This window comes from Empidonax traillii, unplaced genomic scaffold (genome assembly GCF_003031625.1).
Source record: "Empidonax traillii isolate 1590-97213 ecotype Southwest subspecies unplaced genomic scaffold, ASM303162v1 scaffold40:size2234952, whole genome shotgun sequence".
In the NCBI taxonomy this organism is placed as follows: domain Eukaryota; kingdom Metazoa; phylum Chordata; class Aves; order Passeriformes; family Tyrannidae; genus Empidonax; species Empidonax traillii.
Genome location: NW_020955233.1, coordinates 1,663,472 through 1,686,127, shown reverse-complemented (window position 1 = coordinate 1,686,127; position 22,656 = coordinate 1,663,472). Strand labels below are relative to the sequence as shown.

The 22,656-nt window shown below is 44.5% G+C and overlaps 1 protein-coding gene across 3 annotated transcripts in view; it reads left to right on the top strand.

Annotated features, from left to right (window-relative positions):
* Positions 1–22,656, top strand: part of STAG1 (stromal antigen 1) — a 148,899-nt gene that overhangs the window by 59,000 nt on the left and 67,243 nt on the right. For all 3 annotated transcript variants that reach the window (XM_027878329.1, XM_027878328.1, XM_027878330.1), the window contains exon 5: positions 3,387–3,483. In XM_027878329.1, coding sequence (XP_027734130.1) covers positions 3,387–3,483 — 97 coding nt within the window. The remainder of the gene's footprint in view (positions 1–3,386; positions 3,484–22,656) is intronic.

Here is a 22,656-nt window from a genome sequence, read left to right as displayed (position 1 = left end):
AGGAAGGCTGAATTTATCATCTGTTTCATGCACAGCACTCACATTTCCACATGGCAAATCCATGCCCTCTCCTACATCCGAGGGCCAAAACCTCTGGAAGCAGAGTGGGCAGCACGACTCCTGTGGGGATGGAGCCTGCCTGTACCTCCCTCCTTTCCAAGGGGCTGCCTGGCCTTTCCCTGCCCCTGTCACCACGTGTGTCCTCACTCAGTGTCTGTCTGTGTGTGGGACAGGGGACATGGAGGGGCCGGCCCAGGCTGTGTCTGGGTTATGTTGCCCTGAGTTTGCTCTTGGCTTTTGTGTGAGAAGCCCTTGAAAATGGGACTGGGTGGAGGTGGCTAACAAGAAAAAATCCTCTGGGATGGTTTGCTGTAACCTGGGAGCCGTTGGTCAGAAATCCTTGTTTTTAATAGGAGTCCTTCTCTCTATGCATGTTTATGCAAAATAGTTCCATTTCTGGCACGGCCTGCGTGTTGCACCATTTGCTGCACTATTGCCTGTTCTTTGATTTCTAGTTTGCTCATATTCAACCTTTTTGCCTGGTATTTGGATTAGTGCTGTTTTGTCTTGCTGCAGTTGATACTTGTGTCTATTTTAGGTCCAGTGTGTATCATTTTTAGTTTTTATCTTAGTGTTTTCAGATTTTCTAGCTCTTTTCTGTTACATCGAAAGTCAACAGTTTGATTAAGTTCCAACTGTTGGAGCATATGTAGTCTGGCTTCATTATCTCCTGTTGCCTTAAACTGTAATCTCTGACAGAATTAACCAGCAAGTGTGCCAAGTGTGCATGAGGGGCTGAGTGCTGTGGGACTGGGGGGGTTGCGTTGAGCCTCTGATTTTGGGGGGGTTGGTGAGGCATTTTGTTGGCTCTGTGCTGATTGCCAGGGCAGGTGCCTGTGTGGGACTTGTCACCTCATACAGTCACTGGCGTCTGCTCAGGGCAACCAGGAGGGTTTTACAGCAGGAACCACCTCAGCTCAGCACCCCCTGCTCCAGAGGGATGTTAATGCTGGCAGCTCCACTGGGTGTTGATGGTATGTGGGAGTGTGTGCTCACATCTGCATGGGATCTCGAGTGTAAAGGGACTGAGGAGCTTGTGCAGGTCAAGTTAGAGCAAATGTATCCTACCCAAACATTCCGGTTTTAGTTAAAGCTTTGTCAGTTCTTTGTCAGTCTTTGCCTGTTATTCCTGCTCAGACCCTTAACTCTGATTTTTCTGCTCTTCTTATCTGCTGCTGCCACTGAGGACTCTGCATTGCCTCAAGCCTGGTCCCTGAGCCTGGAGAGGAGCTGCTTGTCTTTATTTTTCTGTAAATTGCATTGTGGTTCCAGGTTGAAAATGCAAGTGCCACACTAGGTAGGACAGTGCCCAAGGGCACAGTGTGTCCCACGTGACGCTTTTTGGTTGAGGGACAGAAATAGCAGAAGGGAGAGGAGCTGCACCGATGCTACAGTTTTGAGGTAGTGCTGCAAAAATGAATTAAATAATTATTTAAAAGAAGCAGAAAGAAAATTGAAAGATATTTCTCCAGATGTCTCCCCTCCACCCCTCTGTTTTCAGTCTGGGTGGGTTCACTGGCAGTATTTCTAGCACAGGCCACAGACAGCTGCAGTGTTGGCTCAAAGAAGAATAGAGTAGACTTCAGAAACTGCTAAGAGATGTGTGACTGGAGTGGGCAAAGATAAAGACAGGGAAGTATTTCTGTGCAAGCCACATGGCACAGAGTAGGACTATTGTGCCTGACAAGGGATGACCAGACAGAAGCATGGAAAATACAAACAGGGGCTTGGGATTTGTTTTCTCTTATTTCTTTTAAGTGAAAGCATTAGGCTGCATCAAATAGATCTGACAATTGGCAAGTTTAAAACACCATTGTTCTTTCATTTTGCAGTGAGTAATTAACCCTGGCACACTGTGCTTCAAGGTGATGTAGATATGCAACTGTCTGGTTTAGACAGACACATTCGCGAGAGAAGAAACACACTGGGGTGTGGAGGGTCTGGGAGAGTCACTCAGAAATAGCAGTTGATTCCTGCCCTTTTCTTATGCTTTCCCCTCTGTGTATAACCCCCTTGGGCAGGTGAGCCTGTGGGCTGAGCCAGCACAACTGCTGTTTTCTTTAGTGTAAAAAAGTACCTGCTGGCAATTGCTTGTTGTTTCAGTACCTACAGTAACAGAGCTGTTCAAACAAATCTTGCACATTGGTAGCACACCAGCAGTCTGGTCACTAAGCTCTGTCAATATTTGGTTTAGTAAATAATTTTTACGTCTGGCTACATTTGGTGTGTGTGCCCTGGAGAACTGTGGGGTTTGATGGAAGTGATTGATGCTTACAGGAACAGGCCTGAACCTGTGATGAAATGACAGGGGGGCAAAGCTTAATTCGAGGCCAAGATTTGCTTTTTGATTTCTTCCAAGTAGCAGAGGGACCCCTTTGTAGAGTTGCTTCTCCTCCTAGGGGTGTGTGTGCTGGGAGACGTGGGGGTGGTGATGTGTGTGATTTTTAAAAAAAATTAATTTTATAGAAATTCATGGTAAACCTGAACTGTCCCGAATAAACGAATCCATTTGCCAGCTGTTCTCTGATAGCATAATCAGGCTTCTCTTAATGAATGCTGCTACACGTATGGAACAGTAAAGATTGGGCTTTTTCCTCATAAAATAAGTAAAGTGTAATATTTGATTACATTAAATGTACGCAGTTCCTCACCTGCAATGTTTATGTAGCTGAGGAGCTTGGAATATAAGGGATCATAAAAATATCTCCTGGCTACCTGTAGTTCTGAGGGTACTTTGAAACAGGGACTCAGCTTTGTTGAACCGTGATCCAGCTGACTTTCTGATTCCCAGACAGTCCCCCTCCCACTTGTGTGTATTATTTTATTTACCCAGTATTCCTCATTGCATTTTGTCTTCCTGAACCATGTGCAGTGTTTGTGAGTGGCTGATATACTGCTCTGGCCTTTAGAAATGCTGAGGTGTTCACTGTGCAATGTAAAATCAGGGTTTATCCCAAAGGGTTTCTGCTCACCGGTTTTCTGGGAATATGTGTTGACCATTCTGAATGGAGTAACAGTGTTTGAGTGTTTTTGAACACAATTTTGAAACTGAAAAAGTCCTCTAAGTAGAGTTCTGAGGAATTACAGAAATTTCAATTTGAACTTTTCTTTATACAATTACAATACCAGAAAATGATGCTCTCTGACAATATTTGTTCTGTCTCCACCCTGAGAGAAGGTGCCTAGATTTCTGAATTTGTACTCCTGTATAATTATGCTCAATAAACGATCAGCTATAAAATGATATTCTGAAAACAGTAAGTCATTTGCCTTTAATAAAGCACTTTGTAAGAGTCTCTGATAAGTGTTCCTTTTTTTCTTGACAGTCTGTGGTGGACGACTGGATTGAATCATATAAACAAGACAGGGACATAGCACTTCTGGATTTAATCAACTTCTTTATCCAGTGTTCAGGATGTCGAGGTACAGAACGTGGGAATCAAGTTGTGTGGAATAAACCTACCATTGTACAAATGTGTGTTAGTGCAGTGTGGGAGAGGAGTGGTGGTACTCTGTGCATGGGTGATGTGAAATATTGTCTGCATTCCACAATGATTGTGTTTAAAGCTTGTTTGTCAGGGGCTACTCTTGCTCCTTCTCACTTTGCTGTCATCATCCCAAAGTGTAAAGTCCCCACAGAGACACTCTGCTCGTCAGCACCAGGAGACAGAAGCTCTGCTGCTCCAGGTAGGCGTAGCTTTGCTTTCCCCTTCCCTCTCTGCCCCACTGGTCACATCACAGAAGTTGGGAGATGCAGCTGTACCTTAACTTTGTTATTTTTCCTTCTGTTCTAGGAAAACGACATTTTCTTTAATCTGAAGAGGAGGGACTCAGGCTTTGGTTGACTTGGATTAACAAGAAAGATTTCCTGTGGATGAAGCACCAGTCTTATTTCTTGCCCTGTAATACTTTGTCCAGTCAGCAGCGAGTGCCCTGCCTTTTATCCCTCCTTAGCAGTGTCCATTGCCAGGCTGCAGCACTCAGCCTCCCTGGGTTCTGTTGCCACACTGTGCCTTCTAATGAATTTTTCATGCGTTGTCTTTTTTCAGTTAACTCAGCCTTGAAAAAGGACAAAGACAGAGCTCTTCTCTCTCTGTAGCACCCAGAACAAAACTATTTACTGTTTCCTGATGCTTCCTGGAATGTGCTCTGAGTAGAGTTGAAAATAACCCACAACTCAGAACTTCTTCATTTTGTCACTGATGTGGGAATATACCTTTAGGCACCAAATGATCTGAGTAGAAGTCCCTTTTCTTCCTTCTTAAGTGTAAGGTGAAGTCCCAAGTACAGTTAAAAGCATCAGAGAAAAGAAATAGGAACCATCAGCAGGATCAGCAACCCTTTCTCCCAGCTGAAGGAAATAAACTTATTCTGCGGATGGTAGGAAAGCCTGGGGGTCTGGAAGCATTCTGTGGAAGGGCTTAAGGTTGGAATTTAGGTTGCCAGCCCGTGTCAGTGTCTGTGCTGTTCACACCCCATCCCTGAAACATTAGTCAGCCCTGTTTGGCAGATGTCAGGCATGACAAATACAACTTTGTCATGTGAAAGTAGTTGTATTGTGTTTGCTTTTTTTAGCTCTCTCCTAAAGGTGTATATGAAAAAAACCAAACCAGAAGCTTCTTTGTAAGAATTTGGGCAGCATTAGTCGAAAGGCATCCTTGGCCATTTGTTTTTTTTTCTGGTTGATGCAAGCTTTGGGTGAAGCCATGTCATAAATATCTTCTTTTCCCTGCTGCTCTCTAATTTATTCTCCCCTTCTTTCTCCTGGTTAGAGAAAGCAGCGCTCTGCTAATATTCCTGGTTTTAAAGCTCTTGTTAGTGCCTGGTGCAGGCTGAATGCCCACTGTGAGCCCTGTGCTTCCCAGAAGAGCCTCCTGTTACTTGCTGAGGCAGCAGCAGAGTGGCTGATGGCATTGACTTTCTTAGCTGTTTTTATTTTAAAGGGGACTTTCTGTCAATATTCAGGACTCTGCTTGGTCCCCTCAGGGATGTCTCTGCTGAGCTTCCACCTTCTGGTCCCAAACATCAGGGACAGCAGAAATCCAGCAAAAATGACTTATTCCCTGAACTTACAGCGTGTTTGGGAGATTTAGCTGTGTGTTGGAATTTTTGCAGTGGCTACAGTTACAGCTGTAGAACAGGGTTAAAATCCTGGCAAACAATGCAGTTCTTTCCAGTTTCCAGTAATGTGCCTGTTTTCTAGAATAAATAAAAGCTTATCAGAAGAGAGTGGCTTTTATTGATAGTCCGCTTAGGGGAAAGTGCAGAGGAGAAGCTTCCCTTAATGGAAATGAGGTACAGGAATACAGGCATCTTCTGTATTTTGGGAGAAAGACCAAGTTCCTTTGTCATGGGAAGATTATATGCTCTATTATGACATTTTTATTTCCCTTTTAAGACTTTGTTGACGTCCTGGCTTGGTTGTATATCTGATAAATAACAGGCCCTTGTGAATCTCAGTAGCTGCTTTATCTTCCTTAATATTCCTTCATTCTCTTCTTTCCAGTTTGACCCACTAATACTGTCTCATTCTCCAGCCTTCTTTCCCTTGCTGACTGATAATAACTTTGTGTTGGTTATTTGAAGGGAGGAGCACAACTAGCTTGGCAGGAGGTGCCTCAGGAAACTGGGAAGGTGATGCCAGGTTTATAAATCTACCATTTGAACAGTGCTTAGAATTACTGGATATCTCAGTGTGTATAAAGTACACTTAGCTGGACGTCTCCTTCAGAAGTTTTAAGCAGGTGAAGAGTGTGTGCCTATTTCTACCTTAAATTAGAAATCATTGAGGCACCAAACTGATTTATTTAGTATTGACCTTGACAAAAATACCTTTCTGCTTAGAGAAACATTGATTTTTATGTATTTATCCCATTCTCATGGGCAGCACAGATGCTTGAATGAATGTCTTGGCATCCTCCAGCTTTGCTTAGAGGTGTTCCTGAAGGGAGAAGTGATCTCTGGTAAATATGAGTGAGCAGGGACGTTGTGTAAATTGTTAATACCCAAAAAATTCTTAACTTAATGACTTTTGCAGGTGAACTTAAAAGGTCTGTGCAACTTAAAACTGAATAAATATACCCCGACTGTTCAAGCCTGTCTGTCCTTTGTTAGCTCTTCTGAGTATCCATTCCATCAGTTCCGTGCTGTGTAACGTGTCCTGGTTCCCATATTAATGTCCATTAAAACACTCAGCATGACTCCAGTGCTCTTCCTGGGTTTGTAGGGAGTCATTTGGTGTAAATGAGAGGTGTCTTGTATTGAACTGCCAGAGCATCTCAGTTCAATGACCAGGTTTGTGTGGGACCGCCTGTCCAGGCCATCCTTCCTCTAGTTTGCCTGCTCGGTCTGTTTGTTGCCTTTGCTGATTTTGATTATGAAGAGGGGAAATAGTTTTTTACAGAATTTTTCTTTATCCTGATTTTTTTCCCTCCAAGAATACGAACAAAAATCCTTGCCTTTCCCAGCTTGTCTGTGTGGTCTTCTGCATCATGTTACGTTGGATTTCTGTGGCAGAAAAATGGTTCCCAAGGACTGATACACTCACCTGTTTTGTTTGTGTTTCCAACCCTTTTGGAATGTGCTGCTGCTTCTAGGAGGATCTTGTGTCAGATAGTACCATAGAAAGATGACAAAGTTAGTTTTAAAATACCTTTTCTTCCTGTAAAAACATCAAGTAAAACTGTTTCCAGTCCTTGAAAAAACCCAGGTTTGTCTATTGGTAGTGGGTATTTATCTTCTGCAGGATTCACAATCTAAAGCAGATGGTGTTGTATTTACCTTCTTATTTCTAAGTCAGGAGCTTATTTTGGGGGTTTGCATTGTTAGATAAGAGGGAACTTTTTGATTTTAGCTTGTCATAATGAGAAAGGGATTTTTCAAGGACCTGCCCCTGGGCTGGGGGTGGAGGTGTGTCCCTAGTCCCCAGTATTGTGGTGTGCAGCACTGTGGGCACAGGCATCCTCCTCCCTTGCACAAGAGTTGCAGGTCAGTGCTCAGACTTCTCTGGGTGTTTCTATGAGCTCTTTTCCATTGCTTTCTTCTCTGTAGGAACATATTTTCCCCCTTTTTTCTTTCTTTTTGTGAATGCTTCTGTCGAGCAGAGCGTGGAACGCCGAGGTCTGTGAGCAAACCGCGGTGTCTGATCAGCAATACACGTGTGCAGGTCCCAGAAGGATCATAACTGTGTCAGGGTGATGCTGCATCTGGGCTAATTAGCTCTGCCTCTCAGCCTGAGTAATTAGCTCAGGTATCATGCTCTGCTGCCATGACAACCAGGCTGTTTCCATTTGTGGAGCTCCCTGTTCCGAGCTGCCTTGGGTATGTGCGTGGTGTCTGCGTCTGCCGTCTGTTATTGATAGTAAACAAACTGAAAGCTCCGCGGCACTCTGACCTCCCCACATTTTAAAGGCAGAGAGCCATACTGGTGGAATAAATATTTTTTTTCCCTCACCAGAAGCAATTAGTGGTTGGAACAGTCTCTTGAGCTGTGAAGGAAAACCAGCCATCGAGTCTATGGCAGAAAAGAAGCTTTCTTTTGTAAGAAAAACCTCTCTGTCTCGTGGTTGAAGAGGAAACCATTTGACTAGTTTCAACTAACTTTCATTATGCCCACTGTTTCTCTCCCATATCCATCTCCTCCCCTCATTTATTTTCTGCCAGGTAAGCCAGAAAGCTGTGAATTCTTGAGGTGGCTTCCAGAAGTGGTTTGAGCAGTGCTGCCACTGCCTGCCTTGCCTCTGTCACAGCGCTCTGACAGCGCTGTGACAGAGGCAACAGTTCCACAAGTGCTGTGGCTTTCCTGGCCCTGAGGGCTCTCCATGGCTTTGGTTTGGGACTCTGGAGCTGTCCTTAGGAGTAGCTGGTGCAGGAAGCAGGTGAGGCTCCTTTAGACCATGTCTCTCGTGGTGTATTTTCCCCCTCAGCATCTTCTCTGTGGGTTGGTGTGTGGGCTGAGTCGCTGATGAGCAGTCAAACTGCCCCTGTCAGCACTGCTTGCTGGGGTTGCTTGGGCTGGCTTTCCTCCCTGTGAGCAGCAGGGATCTGGGGATGAGCTCTGCCCTGCCTAAAGCAGGACACCTTTAGGGAGTGTCTCCTGTCAGCCCACGGGGTTCCCCATGCTCTGCCTGCTCCAGCCTGGAATGGTGGGTTGTTCCTCACCTGTTCTAGTAAGGTGCTCTTAAAAATCCTGGTGGAGTGGTGCAAGCCGAGTCAGTAAGTGCAGGAATTCCGACTTGGCTTTACCTGCATACGGGATGCGTGCTCATTTTGATTTTTATTAATGCTCTATGTGCGTAATTAAGGGCAAGCTAAAAGATTTCTGCTCTGCCAAAGGATATTGAAGGCTAAAACCAGGAAAAAACACCATAAAGTGGCCGTTGTATGATCTGGAAGAGCACTGAACAAACAGCTGCTTGCTTTGCTGTTGGACAGGATTCTAGAAAATTAGCCAGGAAAGAGTGTTATTTACTCTGATTAATAATATTTTTATAGGGGGTATAACATTGTAAATAAAGTAATAGTTTAAAAAAATTATTTGTGCAGGGCTTTGTGATCGATGGAACAATTGTTCTGGACAGATAAATGTTATTGAGCATGGAATGAAAACTGATAAATATAATTTCCTGCATATGGGCCTTTTGCAAGGAACTGCAAATAATGAGAAATGTTGCTGACTTTGGCATGTGTTAACAGGCTTTATCTCTTCAGTCATTTATTTATTATTAAGAAGTTGGTATCATAAATATTTCGCATTGTGAACAAATTAGAAAACAATGGGATTGATTCATTGGAGGCAGTATTGTTATTGAGGGTGTAATGTCTGCTTTCTCACAGCTTCTTCAACAAAATCCCTCTTTCAGTGTGTGAGTGTAGGAAGAAGTTGCACAGTAAAGGACTAACATATAGTTTGAAAAATTACTATTTACTCATACAAGATTAAAGTCATAGCAATGTCAAAGATTTATCAAATATTCTGTATGTGTGGTATACAGAAATAAAACCACCCCCAAAACTATACAAAGCAATTAAAAACATGCCTCTAACCTCTTTCAAAAAGGGAAGGTGAGTCTGAAAGATGGAAATTACTTCATTTTAATGTTAATGTCTGGTGCAGATAAACGAGATCTGAACTTTGTACTCCTTGTTTCTGAGCCTTGAGGTCATTTTTACAATGTGTTTGTCTTGAAATGAAAGCTTATAAAATTCAGACTGAAAATAGGATGCAAATTAGGAACTGGCTTGGGTGGAAGGTATAAGGTTGCCAGGAATGCACTGAATGTTTCCTCAGCTCTTGAAAGGAAGGTAAGTAAGGTTAAAAAGTTCATAGCACACACTTGACAATTAATGTGGTTACAGCAAAATCAGGTTTTTGGGAAGAAATACAAACGATTAATATTTGTGACATTCTTGAAACTAAACCTTTGGGTTCATTGTGCATATTGTTTCAAATCAGAAGGGTTTTCACTGTTTCCTCCTGTTTGCTGCTGGGGGGCATTTGCATTTGTTTTTTGACATCTCGTGGACTCTTTCTTCCTCACTGTTTCTTTTTCCTGTTCTTTAGCATGTCAGAGATTCTTTGACTGTGGGAAAAGTAGCTGCAAAACTACTTTTTTGATTCTTTTAAGCTTTGCATGTTCCTAACTCTTCAGGGGATGGGAAGCCTTGAAAAAATTAAAATAAAAGATTGCTCAGATCTGGAAGTGTAAAGAAGTGTGGAGGGAATGCATCCCTTTTTATAGCCACTTGTGGACTGATGGCATCTCTTTCCCAAAGATGGATCCTGCTGCTCTCAGAAGTGAGTGGGAAAAGACCACAGGACCTTGCTTTCAGTACGGGAGGTGTGAATGAAGGGCACACTGGGCTGGGATTGAAAACCTGAATGAAATACCTGCTGTGCTGACTCTGCCTCAGTGCAGGAGTTCACTCTGGGAGCTGGTAACGGGAGCAGCAGTAATTTAAACCACATGTGGTTTTCTTTATGACTTGCTACCTGAATATATTGAACTAGTCATGTTTCTCATGACAGCAGACCAAAAATAAACTGGCTTAGAACCAGCTATTAACTACTTTATGAGTTTGAATTAATATCAACTTTCAAATAACTTAAAATAAATGTGTTGAATTAATTGACAGAACCTGTGGTACTAGAATACTTTAGAGCAAATGTATAATGCAAGGAAAGACAAATTACCTTTGAAATGAATTCTGCAGTGCCAGTTCTGCATAATAAGTTCAAATCTCTGCTGGAAATGAAAGCACTCCTTGTAAGCCTGGGACAGAGTGTGTGTTCTGGTCCTGTGTACCGCTAAGTAAACTCAGAGCCTGGAAAATTATTTTTGGCACTGCTCGTCGGAGATAAATTGTGCAAGGCTTTCAAATACTACTGCTTGTTTTCCACTGTATTAATTTAATTACAGACAGATCGACCTGGGAGATGGAGCTGCTCATGTGACTGCAGGGGTTCAGCTGGGGAGTGTCTGTTTGACGATGCTTTAATGCCACAACTTTCTGAGAGAAGAGGAGTAAACCCCTCCTGGTGTTTGTGGTTCCGAGCAGTGTCTGTCGTACCAGCCAGAGCTGTGCCACTTCCTCTGCACTTCGGTGTGCCTGCTGTGTCACACAAACCTGTTACAGGAGGGACACCCTCTGCACTGAGCAGATGAGGAAAACCCTACTTGGGTTCTTTTTGGCAGTATTGTTCTAGGAGCTGGGGGAAGATGATGCCAGGGCATGAGTTTGCTCCCCGTGTGTCGGATGCATTGCTGGGTTTATTTTAGATGGCAGGGACGATGCTCTCTGGGAAGACATGAACTAATTACCAAAAGCAATCAAATACCACCAGATCGTAGCCCTACCTGATTGGATTACAAATGGGCAGAATCCCCATGGCTCTGATCTTTCCAAAGGTGCAAATTCTGCTGGAGGTTGTCAGACTTTTTGCAGACCAAGGGTGGGAATTAAATTGCAAAAATGACATTTCTCTCAGCAAACACTGTAATTACAATTCTCTCTCTTTTGCATTAAGGAAGCCCTAGACTTATCTGATGAAGTGCAGTGCTGGTACACTGCAGTAATTACTTCTGAAGAGAAAGAGATGGGGATGATTAAAAAGGTCTGTATCCTATTGAAAAAGGCATATTCCCTGGCACAAGGAAAGTGTTTAAACCAAATCCAGTATTCTCCTAATCTGCAAACATTCAACAGTAGCTGAGTTTAGGAAACAAAGACAAGCTTGGGTTTCAAAGGAGGTACATCTGAATTTGGAAAAAGTGGCCTCTCAGGCATGTGCTGCTCACATTCCAGCACTGCCTCCTTCCTTCCTTGTTCATGTAGGAAACAGGGCCTAGAAATACCTTTAGCAACTTATTAGAGTGAAAACTTACTGGAGAAATATTTAACTACATAGATATAGAGGAAGTGGAATTTCAGTTTGTGGTGACATAAATAATGGCAATTTTCTGCTCTGTTGGTTCAAAGCATTTTTGGCCCCTGTTTTGATTTTCATCTTATATTCTTAAAGTCACTTTAATTAACCAAAGTGACTTTTTTTTCACTGAGGAAGGAGAGACAGATGCATTTCTACAGAAATGGATCTTTTGAGGTGAACAAAGGATTGCTGTTATTCCTGTGTTCTCACAGCCTGTCTTTTAGGCTGCTAGTTTTTATTTTCCTTGATGGAAAACAGAAAATGTAGCACACCAAGTGAGACCAGTCCGTTTGCACAGATCTCCATGAAAAAAGAAGTAATTTCTTGCAATTAGAGCTGGATTTACGAAGAGTCCCCTTTTTCTTTCCAAAGTTTTGCACCAAAAGAAGTAGAGACTGGAGCTAGAGCAACTGTGTTTCCCATGTTGAATGGGAATGGCAGGAGTTGCTGGGCCTCTCAAGGTGCCAAATGACCTTTGTACTCTTAACTCTGGGTCTTGTAACTTTGTGTCTTATGTGTCTTTAGTAGAGAGCCAGTTGTAGATCCTCACTTCTTGTTCCCCGTTGGGAACACAGTAGAAATCACTGAAATTCTTCCTCTAGAGCCCTTGAAGACAAGTTACCTCTGACCTGCAGTGAGGAGCTTTTTCCAAAACTGTGGTTTAACAAAACAAAAGTGTTAAATGATTTTTGCAGCTCACAGAATCACAGATTGGTGTGGGTTGGAAGGGACCTTAAAGCTCATCCAGTCCCACCCCCTGCCACGGGCAGGGACACCTTCCACTAGCCCAGGTTGCTCCAAGTCCTGTCCAGCCTGGCCTTGGACACTTCCAGGGCTGGGGCAGCCACAGCTTCTCTGAGCAACCTGTGCCAGGGCCTCACCACCCTCCCAGGGAAGAATTCCTTCCCAATATCCCATCTCTCCCTGCCCCCTGGCAGTGGGAAGCCATTCCCTGTGTCCTGTCCCTCCATCCCTTGTCCTCAGTCTCTCTCCAGCTCTCCTGAAGCCCCTTTAGGCCTTGGAAGGGATTCTCAGCTTTCCCTGGAGCCTTCTCTTCTCCAGGTGAACCCCCTCAGCTCTCCCCTTGAAGCATCTCCGGGGCCTCCTCTGGGCTCGCTCCAGCAGCTCCACGTCCTGCTTCTGTTGGAGCCCAGAGCTGGAGACAGCTCTGCAGGTGGGGTCTCCCCCTGCTCTGGCTGCAGCCCCAGCACACCGGGGGCTCTTGGCTGGGAGCACGCACTGCTGGGGCACAGTCAGCTCCGAGGAGACAATCACATGCACCGCCAGAGCTGCTTTGAAAGAGGGGAGGAAAGAATTCAACTTCTGTGCCTGTTTCATCCTGGCGGGGCAGCACTGACAGAGTCTCAGCAGACCTCCCTCTGCCTGGGTTCAGAGGAAAGGAACCCATTTGTTTCCATCTCTTGGTTTATAATTTGGTGAATGGGCAAAGTGACCAGTGACACAGAATCTCTGTGCTCTGAATGATGAGGAGATGGAGTTTGTGAGTTGGCAGCACTCGGATCTGTAATTTTCCAAGCAGCTGTTGAACTGTCTTTTCAACCAATCACCACTGCCTTTGCTTTCAGAAGATGGAAACCTTTCCATTAATGTACAGAAGAAAATATATCCCAGTCAATTCCTGGTACCACTTGTGGGTATTTCAGTAACAGATCGGAATTTTCAGTCCTGATAACTAAGGAAAGAGATTCAAAATGCCATGAGTTCTTTATCTGAGTTACAGAGGATTTAATCTTAATGATAATGGTGCAGAAACCCAGGCTGAGTTAGTTTGCTTTTTGTTCTCAAGATTTGTGATAATGTAGGTTTTTTTTCCCTCTGGAGACTCCAGGCTTGTGGGGCTGGGCCCAGAATGGCAAAGATTTGTGTTGATGCAGAAATGTGCCTTAGTGCTATGGTATGCAGAACACAGCTCATTCTCTCTCCTGTCATATATTTTGACAGTTTATAACTAAATGCATGGCCTATGGTTTAATTTATGGTGTTCACAGTTGGAGTTATGTATACTTCTGTCAAACACATACTTCTGTTTCTGTTGTTTGGGGGAGGGGGGGAGTCCCCTTGAGCTGTAAAGATTTTGGAACACTCTGTGTGTCCTTGTTGTGCTCCACCTGCAGCCCTTCCAGGAGAGTGGCAAACAGGGAAGGTTCCAGCCCAGGCCCATGATGAGCACTCGCCAACCGTTGCGTGTAACAGCAGCGAAGGATGTTCTCCCTCTCAGATTTGTGTGATACCTGCAGCTCAACCCCTTTACCCTTGGTTTCCATGGCAGCCTGGAACAGCAGTGTTATACTTCAGCTGTGTGAGAAAAATCACTACTGAGCTCTCTGATAGTTCACCGGTGACTTCCTTGGCATGTTTTTGAGACATAACAAACAGTTGCGTCTCCACTCTGTCTGTCCCACATGGATTTTTGTAGAGCCTTCTCATAACCCTCTTCTCACCACTCTTTTCCATTTTGTTCCAGTTATTTCTTTGTATTAAAAATGCATCAGTTTAGATCAGAGAGTGAAGCTCTGACGTTTCTGAGCTGAGCCTTGTGCCCTGTCTCTTACCTGCTGTCTCGGGTGTGCAGCCACTTCTGCCCCAGGTTTCTGAGCTCCCAGCCCTGAGATACTTGGCGTAAACACTTGGCTGATAAGGGCAGTGCTGGTTCAGCTGCTGCAGGGTGTTATCAGAGCAGTCATATCTGCTGGCTATGAACTGCTTGGTCCTGAGCCAGGCACTGTGGCTGCAAATTGTCAGGTCACCTTGGGATATCACTTTATTCTCTGATATTGCTCTGGGATTTCCCTGTTGTGCTACGTTGTGTATTATGTATATAATGCCATAATGATTTCTTTTTCCTCCTTGATTGGGATATAAAATTCAAGTTTATTACATTTTAGGAAGAAAAAAATAATCAAAGGTTGGGGAATGAAGGAAAAATTTTGAGATGTTCAAAGTAAGTGAATTGGTCTCAACTGTGTAGTCAAGTAATACTGGTAGAGTACAATTTAGTGTAATGAATATTAGTCTAGTACACATGGTTGATAGTTGTATTTATTTAGTATATAGCGTTAATATTGAGTTTACTGCTTTGGCTTTGCTCCAGTTATGGGAGGTTATAAAATCAAGAAGGATGTTGTGAACCAGGTTTAACACCAAGCTGTGAAGGTGTGAGATAAGTTCAAGTGCAAGGCTTAGGTGTAGATCTAGATTTAAGTGCACAAATGGATACCCCCCAGCTTGCTTTCAGGGAAATGCACACAGAATTGCTGTGGCTCATGTTTGCTGGGACTCAGAAGGCAGAGCAGATACCAGGCAGCTCTTGGGAAAGGGGAGCACTGCACTCCTCATCCCCAGGACTGCTCCCCTCTGCTGCCTGTGCTGAGCAAAGCTGGCAGTTCCTTCTGCCTGGAAACAGGGAGAGACATCCCACTGTGGTGAAAAATGCATTAACCCTCGGTGTTCTGAGACTTTGATCTCATGGAAACAATGTGAGGTGGCAGGGAGTGTGAAAATGGGCAGCCCTCTCTCCTCCCTGTGTTGCTTTTTAGCTCCTGTCAGCCTGTAACAGCAGCAAAAAAGGACTAAATGTCATGGAATCACAGGATGGTTTGGGTTGGAAGGGACCTTAAAACTCATCCAGTGCCACCCCCTGCCATGGACAGGGACACCTTCCACTAGCCCAGGTTGCTCCAAGCCCCGTCCAGCCTGGCCTTGGACACTTCCAGGGCTGGGGCAGCCACAGCTTCTCTGGGCAACCTGTGCCATGGCCTCCCCACCCTCCCAGGGAAGAATTCCTTCCCAATATCCCACTTCACCCTGCTCTCTGACAGGGTTACTGGAAACAGTCTGTGTTGACGGGGAGTTACAGCTGAGAATGCAGTTATGCCCAAAAACATGGGTACTGTACAGAAAATTCACTATGGTTAAAATATGAACCTGTTACAGTATCAACACCCTGGTGTTGGGACTTGCAGTGGACTGATAGTGGGGGAGAGGGAGCACTGAGAAACCTTAAAGGGAAAGTTTGCCAAAAGTGCTGAAACTTGGGAAAAAATACTCTTAGTTTTCTCAATGTTTTGTAAAAAACAAGTGCTTCTTACAAAATAGAACATTAGCTGTAGGTTCTATTCAAGTCTTTTATAAGTATTGCTCTGTATTTTCCCACTTCAAAGAGTTTTCCACCAAGTTGTAAGACCCAGCCAGGGGAGTTGTGGGGCTCTGGTTAAGCTGGTGCTGGAAGATGTCCCTGCCTGTGGCAGGGGTTGCAATGACAGGAGCTTTAAGGCCCCTCCCAGCTCACCTGTCCTGATGTTCTCTGATTCTGTGGTCCTGTGAGGTGGCTGCTTTATCCTGGCTCTTGCACTTGGGTATCAACAGCAAATGGTGTCAGTGCCATGGTAATACATGGTGTGTTTACACAACCACTTGTAACTTGAGCAAAATACATGAGTTCAACTATTTCTGATTGTAAAACTTTTAAGATGGAGGATCTAAAACAATCTGAGAGGATTGTAAATAAGGATTTAAGCATTTGCCTGATTCAACATGCCTTACTTGCATTGTTCCTCTGTGTTTTTCTTCTTTCCTTTCTCCTTAGCAGCACTTGATTAATTTTCCCCCTTGAGTCCACTATCTTAGTGTTAATTAATGCACTCAGACTCTTCATTCCCTCTTGTATTTCAGCTGCTTTTTATTCCTGTTTGTCTTTCAGCACTCTTTTCAGGACTTGCTGCTTTATTACTTATGTAAAGTTGTGGGGTTCTAGTATTATTCAGTTTATACAGGTGTATCTGCTTTATGTTTTGCTCTCAAACACTCCTTAGTGAATCTTAGACATACACTCTTGAGGAACGAGTTGCATGTTGAGCTTTCTCAGTTTTCTGCTCCTTTTCCCACATTTCCACTTCTATTTGTCTTGCCAGCACTTTCTGTGATCTGTGTGTGTTCCAGCAGTTTATCTTCTCTCAGTTCTGAGGTGACAGTTCCCTCTTGCATTGTATTTTTAGCAGCATATCCAGACTTCTGCTCATTTTGAGTCTGATATGTGCTCTCTTGTTCTCTTACCCATGCCAAAACATGTTGAGCAAATATTCATGTTGTTTTAAGTTCACTTTTGATCTGATGCTCCCTCTCATTTTTCCATCCTAGCCAAGTTCCAGTCAAAAATTAAAAAAAAAAAATTAAAGTTTTCATCACAGCCTTTCTTCTTCTGTAGGATTTCTTCTCTTTATAAATCCCTTGCAAGTAAAGATCCTGTCTTTGCTCTGGAATAGCTAATCCAGGCCCAGTCATTGATATCAAAAGCAGCAGATACCATATCTGTGCCACTCCCTGTGGGGAGGTTTCTCAGATAACATGACACGTTTAAACCGCTGCTGTTAGTGATTTCCTGCTCCTTCTGCTCACACAGGTTAATGACTGAGCTCAGAGTACCTGGGTTTCTTCAGTTTGTGGAGTGGGAAGTTGTTCATTTTTGTGACAGATGCACATTCGCAGTGAGGACAAAGCAGGGCTGTGGACGAGCCCCGTCCCTCCCCCTGTGCAGTGAGGCAGGGCTGAGGGAGGCCTTGCCCCCTTCCCAAACTGTGGGGTTTTACACCCCCATCACTTTGTCCCAGTCAGGGCACATGGACTTACACAATCCTTTGTGTGCTGCACTTCTGGCCATCCAGCCAGGGGGCTGCAGGGAAGGCACCTGGGAAATGGAGGAGGTGCTCTTATGGCCCGGCTTTAGGTGCTTTCATTGTTCCAGGTCTCTTACAGGGGCTCGGAGGTGCATGCAGAGGGGAGCACGCTGATCAGTCCTCCTGGGAGACCACCCCTTCCTGCACTGCCCTCCCTGGTTCCCTGGCTGCAGCAGGACCTGCATACATCGCAGAGACCCCTCCCCAATCCTGCTGTTCCCTGGGGCTGCTGGAGCCACAGAACAGTGCATGGACGTGGAGCTTTGGGGACTCCTCAGGGTCGACAAAGACTCTCCATCAAGGCTGCACACAGCATCTTAAGTTTGACACTTCCTAGTTTCTGCTTGAATTTCTCAGCATGAAGATTAGGTATTTTTTTTTTGGCATGGGATTTCTTAAATTCTTTGTATTTCCTTAAAAACAAAAGCTCCACACGTGTTCGGACAGTCAAAAAGTAGGAAGGGACATTGGAATGAGCTAACAGCTGAGGGAAAATAGATTTTTTTTTTCCTAGCAGAGCAAGAAAAGTAATTATATGAAAAAGGAGTTCTCCTCTGATCTTACAGCCTTTTAAATAAAGAGAGGGAACGATAAGGCTTTGCTTTGAGCCAGCTCAGCTCATTTTTGCATTGTCTTTTCACAGACTATTGGCAATAAATTCTTGGTCCTTAATATACTCTAAATAAGCGATTTCATGAGAAGCAGAACTAATGGAGTTTCTAGTGGATCTGTGTTGGTCAGTTTTACTGAATGACACAAAAGCAGTTGAACATATTTGTGAAGAGTCAGATAATCTTTAAGAGAGATGAAGTTCTGAAGGCTGTGCAACTTAAACAGGTTTGGAAGAACTTTGTGACTTTTTGGAAACTGGAAAAGCTGTCCAGACACAGTGCTGGGGAGGAGGTGGTTGTGCTGCAGCTGAGGCTTTTGCTGAAGAAGCAGCAGCACTCGCAGTGTGAGTGTCCCAGCTCAGTCAGGGACTGAGAGAGATTAACAGAGGCTGAGGTCGTAGTTCACACTGTGCCCCAGTGACCCTTTGGCTTCTGTTCACTGACATGCTTTGGTAAAATTTATTGGGACACTTTATATCCAAGATCAGTCAGGTTTGGTTAAACAGATAATTCAGACTTTATTAAGCAGCATAGTTACAGACAGAAATGCAGCCAAGTCTCATTTCCTTCTTTCAAGTTAAGAAAAAATCATAGAAACATTTCAGGTAGATGGTGGCTCTCACTTAATGGAGGAAATCAAATGGTTTAGATATTTCAAAGCAGTTTTTAGATGTTTCAAAGCAGTTTCTGTATCTCCAGTCTCGTTTGGCCTGGGGGCTCTCTGAGGGATGAGGTGAACACTGAAAGGTAAGGATTGGCTCTGGGATGCCTGGAGCTCAGTGGGGTGCCGCTGCTGATAGGGTTGGGCACGGGAAAGATACTACAAGTGCAGACATCCCTTTAGTCCTGATCTTTCCCTCCCCTGAGAGGAGCTCAGTTGGTCAGAGCTTGGTGCTAATGACACCAAGGTTGTGGGGTTTGGCTATTCAGAAGAATGCATAATAAAGATCTGCAGTACATGGAGCCTCTTCCAGTGGGGTGGAACAGAAATCCATTACTTTTCCTTTGAGAAGTACTCAGTATTTTAAAAACTGCTTTGAGGCTTATTGTAATTGCTGGGAAATATTGTACAAAGTACAGTAGTGGTACAAGGCACTTGCTCTGAGCTGAAATGAGTTGATCCAACAAGTTGCATATTTTGAAGGCCTTTGTTACTACATTATCCCAACCCTGAAGTTGTGCTATAACCAGAGACACCTGGTGCCAAGCCCCAGTTCCCACAGCAGGTGCTGGTGCCATGTTGGGAGCTCCCCCCCAGCCCAGGACTGGGGCTGGGCACAGGGACGGTGCCTGGGGCCTCTTGTCAGCCATGGCAGTGGGATTGTCACTGCACCCTGGGCTGCAGGACTGCTTACACAGCATCGGTGTGCTCCTGTTTGGATTGTCTGCCTCCTCTGCTGTCACTGGACACTCCTGGAAAGTGTCTGTCTCTGCTGTCTTTGCCCCCTCAAGTCAGGTGTTTGCTCACACAGATGGATCCCCCTGAGAGGGTGGAGAGCTCAGGCCCACTCTGAGCCCCTCTTGTCTCTGAGAGAAGCTGAGCTGGGGGTGTATTCCCAGGGCAGCTGATGGGGGAGTGCAGAGGTGAAAGCAGCCTTTGATAAAAGCACTCAGGGTAGATACAGCTAAATGGACTTATTCCAGGTATTTACATTGTTGTATCTTACACTTAACTTTGAGCTCAGCCTCCAGACCCCCTCTGTTTATATTGCTGGATTTGAGTCACTTTGAGAGCAGGCACCCAAAGGCTGCTCCCACACAGGCACTGACCAGCTGGAGTTACTCACTATTATTGGGAATAACCTGAAAATAAAACCTCTCTGCTTGGCAGTGCTCTGAGAGACCCAGTTAAGAATTAGAAATAGAGGACAAATTCGTATGCATTAGAAAGAAAATAATCTCTCTCAAACTTGCATTGCACCTTGGCTTAGGCATTGAATGGAATTGTGACCATCCTACTGGGGTGTGCCTTTGGGATGATGGGTGTTCTGGATGCTTTCAGGTGCAAAAGACATTCCCAGGAACAAACTGCTGCCTTTGGGGCAGCAAAGGCTCCTGAGCTTTTCACTCATGTTCACGTCATTAACTGTTGTTCAGGTCTGACAAAAAATGGGGGTGCCATATGAGAATTGCTACTTCAAGCCATCAAAGCCTGAGATGATCTATTTTGTGAAATAATTTAGTACAAATATTCGATTGCAACTTTAGTGTCTTTGATTAGTAATTATTTGGCTTGTTGGTGTTCTGTCAGTGTCATGAAGATGGGGATGCAAAGCAGTTCCCACTTCCCAAAGGCATGTGCTGTAGAGCCATAGCAAAATAGCATCACCTGCCTGAAACCCCGAGCAAGGAAGTTTCCTTGATCAAACTTTTAAAACCTGAGCACATGGAGTGTACCATTTCTGATGCACTAAATTATGGAGCCTCCTTCTTTTTCCACTAGCAGTCTGTAGAATCAGCATGCTTTCTTCCTGAAGAGCTTTATTTGCCATTTTATGGGTTTCATGGCTCTGAAATCTTTCGGCAGTGTTGGCTCTCAGCTGTCATTCTGGCTATTCTGAAGAATTCTGTCACCAGCAAACTGTCTGCTGCGTTCTGCTGCGTTGTTACCCTGTCTTTCAAAGCACTTATATCTGCTGTGTAACCTACTTTATCAGCACTTTTACATAGAAAGATCTATTGATGGGTTCATTCTGTTCTGAAAACTGACCATTTTTGCGATCTTTGTTGCCTTTTAGTATGAAAACTTTCTTGCCTGTGCTTACTACATATCAACTCCTTTAAGAAAATATGAGGGAAACGATTATAGGAATTTGAAAATGCCCATGTGTTTATAACTGTATGACTTTTATCTGCTTAGTGGTACCTCGGGGAGCTGCAGGGGGTTTGTGAAGCGTGCCTTGCCAGAAATGGCCCAGGGTGGCGCTGGAGGTGGCAGTCAGGCAGTGGGAGCACCAAAGGGCTCTTTAGGATGGTGGGAGGACTCCAACAACCAAAGTTTCTTCATTCCAGAGTCAACATTTCCTTTCAGGCTTTCTCGGCTTTAATGACGCATGGCCATAAATGTGGTGACCCTAATGGAGTTCTCTGTAGTGACGTTCCTAGTCTTCAATTCCAGCAGATTGCTGGGAAGGATTTTTAGCAAAATCGGGATCTGAAAATTCTGGAAAAGGAGCTTGCCACTAAATCCTTGTCCTGTGTAACATTTCCCTTTGTTCTGAAATCCAGAGTAGCCTTCTTGAAGGCGTCCTGGCAGTGGCAGGAGGGAGGGCAGCCGGAGCTCCTGCTGTGCACGGCTCCTGGGATCTGTGCCATGTACTGTGACCCAGTGAGGCAGGAGGGCCAGACAGAGGCTGCTCTGCTGCTCTCCCTCCCTCTACTGAGGTGCATGAGGTGCAGTGGGCTGGGAGATGAAGGGAGTTAAACCAGGGAAGTGTCATCAAGGAGTAGAGGAGAGCACGTTAAGGGTTTCTAGTGAATTCTTATAACTGGTGGAGACGCGGTTTTGATACAGAAGGTGAAAAACTCAAATGGAAAACACTCTTCTCCAGAGGTAATTCTTATCATTGGAATGGCAATTGAAAGGAGCCTAGGCATTAGAATAATAATATTCCTGGCTCTGTGAGAGCCAAATGAAGGGCAAAACAGTGAGAATGGTCTTCAAAAGAAGAAGAGACTGTGCTGAAAAATACATATGTAAGTTCTGTGTGGGAAACGCAACCAAGGAAAAAAATAAGAGTTTCCTGTTCCAAAAATTCTATTCTAGACTCACATGAAAAATAACCCAAGGCAAAGGAGGAATGGGAATTATAGCAAGAGAATGACTTGCTTTGGCCATGGGCTGTGCAACAGTCTGAAAACCATCATGGAATGTGAAAAATCAAATTATTAAAGATTCAGGAATTGCAGAAACACGATGGACAAAACCAGAGCAATGCATCAAATATGCAAAACTGTTCAGGGTAACAAAATTCTCTTTGGTAGGTAAATGAATAATCAGAAGGTCAGTTAGAGAATTGGGCTGCAGCAGGAGAGGGCACCTTCCCTGGGTGAACTGTGTGTGAGGCCTTAACATTGCAAACAGATTTCAGAGAACACATTCAAACATATTTTGGGAACTGACAGATACTTGTTTCAGTTTTGTTGTAGGAGAGGAGACTGAGGTGAACCATTAGAATTCTGTTTAACATTTGTGTGTGATTCTTATTTGATAAGGCTGTAATTGCACAGGACTGTAGTCACTTCCCCACTGGGGTTGTTGCTGTTTTGTTCAGTAAGAGTTCTCTGTTGAAAGCTGCTCTGAGGATGAGTTGGGTCTGTGTCTCTGAGGAATCCCGGGCTGTTGAATGTTGCTTCGCTGGCAGCAGGGCTTGGGCAGAGGGCTTCCCTGCTGCAGGAAGACTTGGGGAATAAACCACCAGAACCTCTTCTATTCCTGCATGTGCTGAAGTTCAACAAAGTGTTTAGGTTGGCTTCTTTCTAGAGTACTGACTTCTGGGTCCAGTAGAGACTTCCAGTTTTCCAGCACAGAAATCCACAGATAGTGGGCAGCCCTGGTGGGATTTAGGAGTCTCAGCATCTCCTTGGATGTGCTTTGACTGTGCTAATAGTGCTTTCATTTGGACTAATGATTAATGCCTGTTGATTCCAGTGAGGGAAGAGCTGCTGCAGTGTTCGCAGAGCATGAGCAAGGCACAGAAAACAAACCTCTCTACTGCCCTGAGTAATTTGTGGGGAGCTTCAGGCAGCTCTGTTCTGGGAACAGAAGTGCTACAGGAGGGTTCCACGGCCCTCCTGAGGCTGAGCAGTGAGAAATAACGTGCTGCAGGTGCTTTGACTTCAGCCCTTGTTTGTCTTTCTCGTG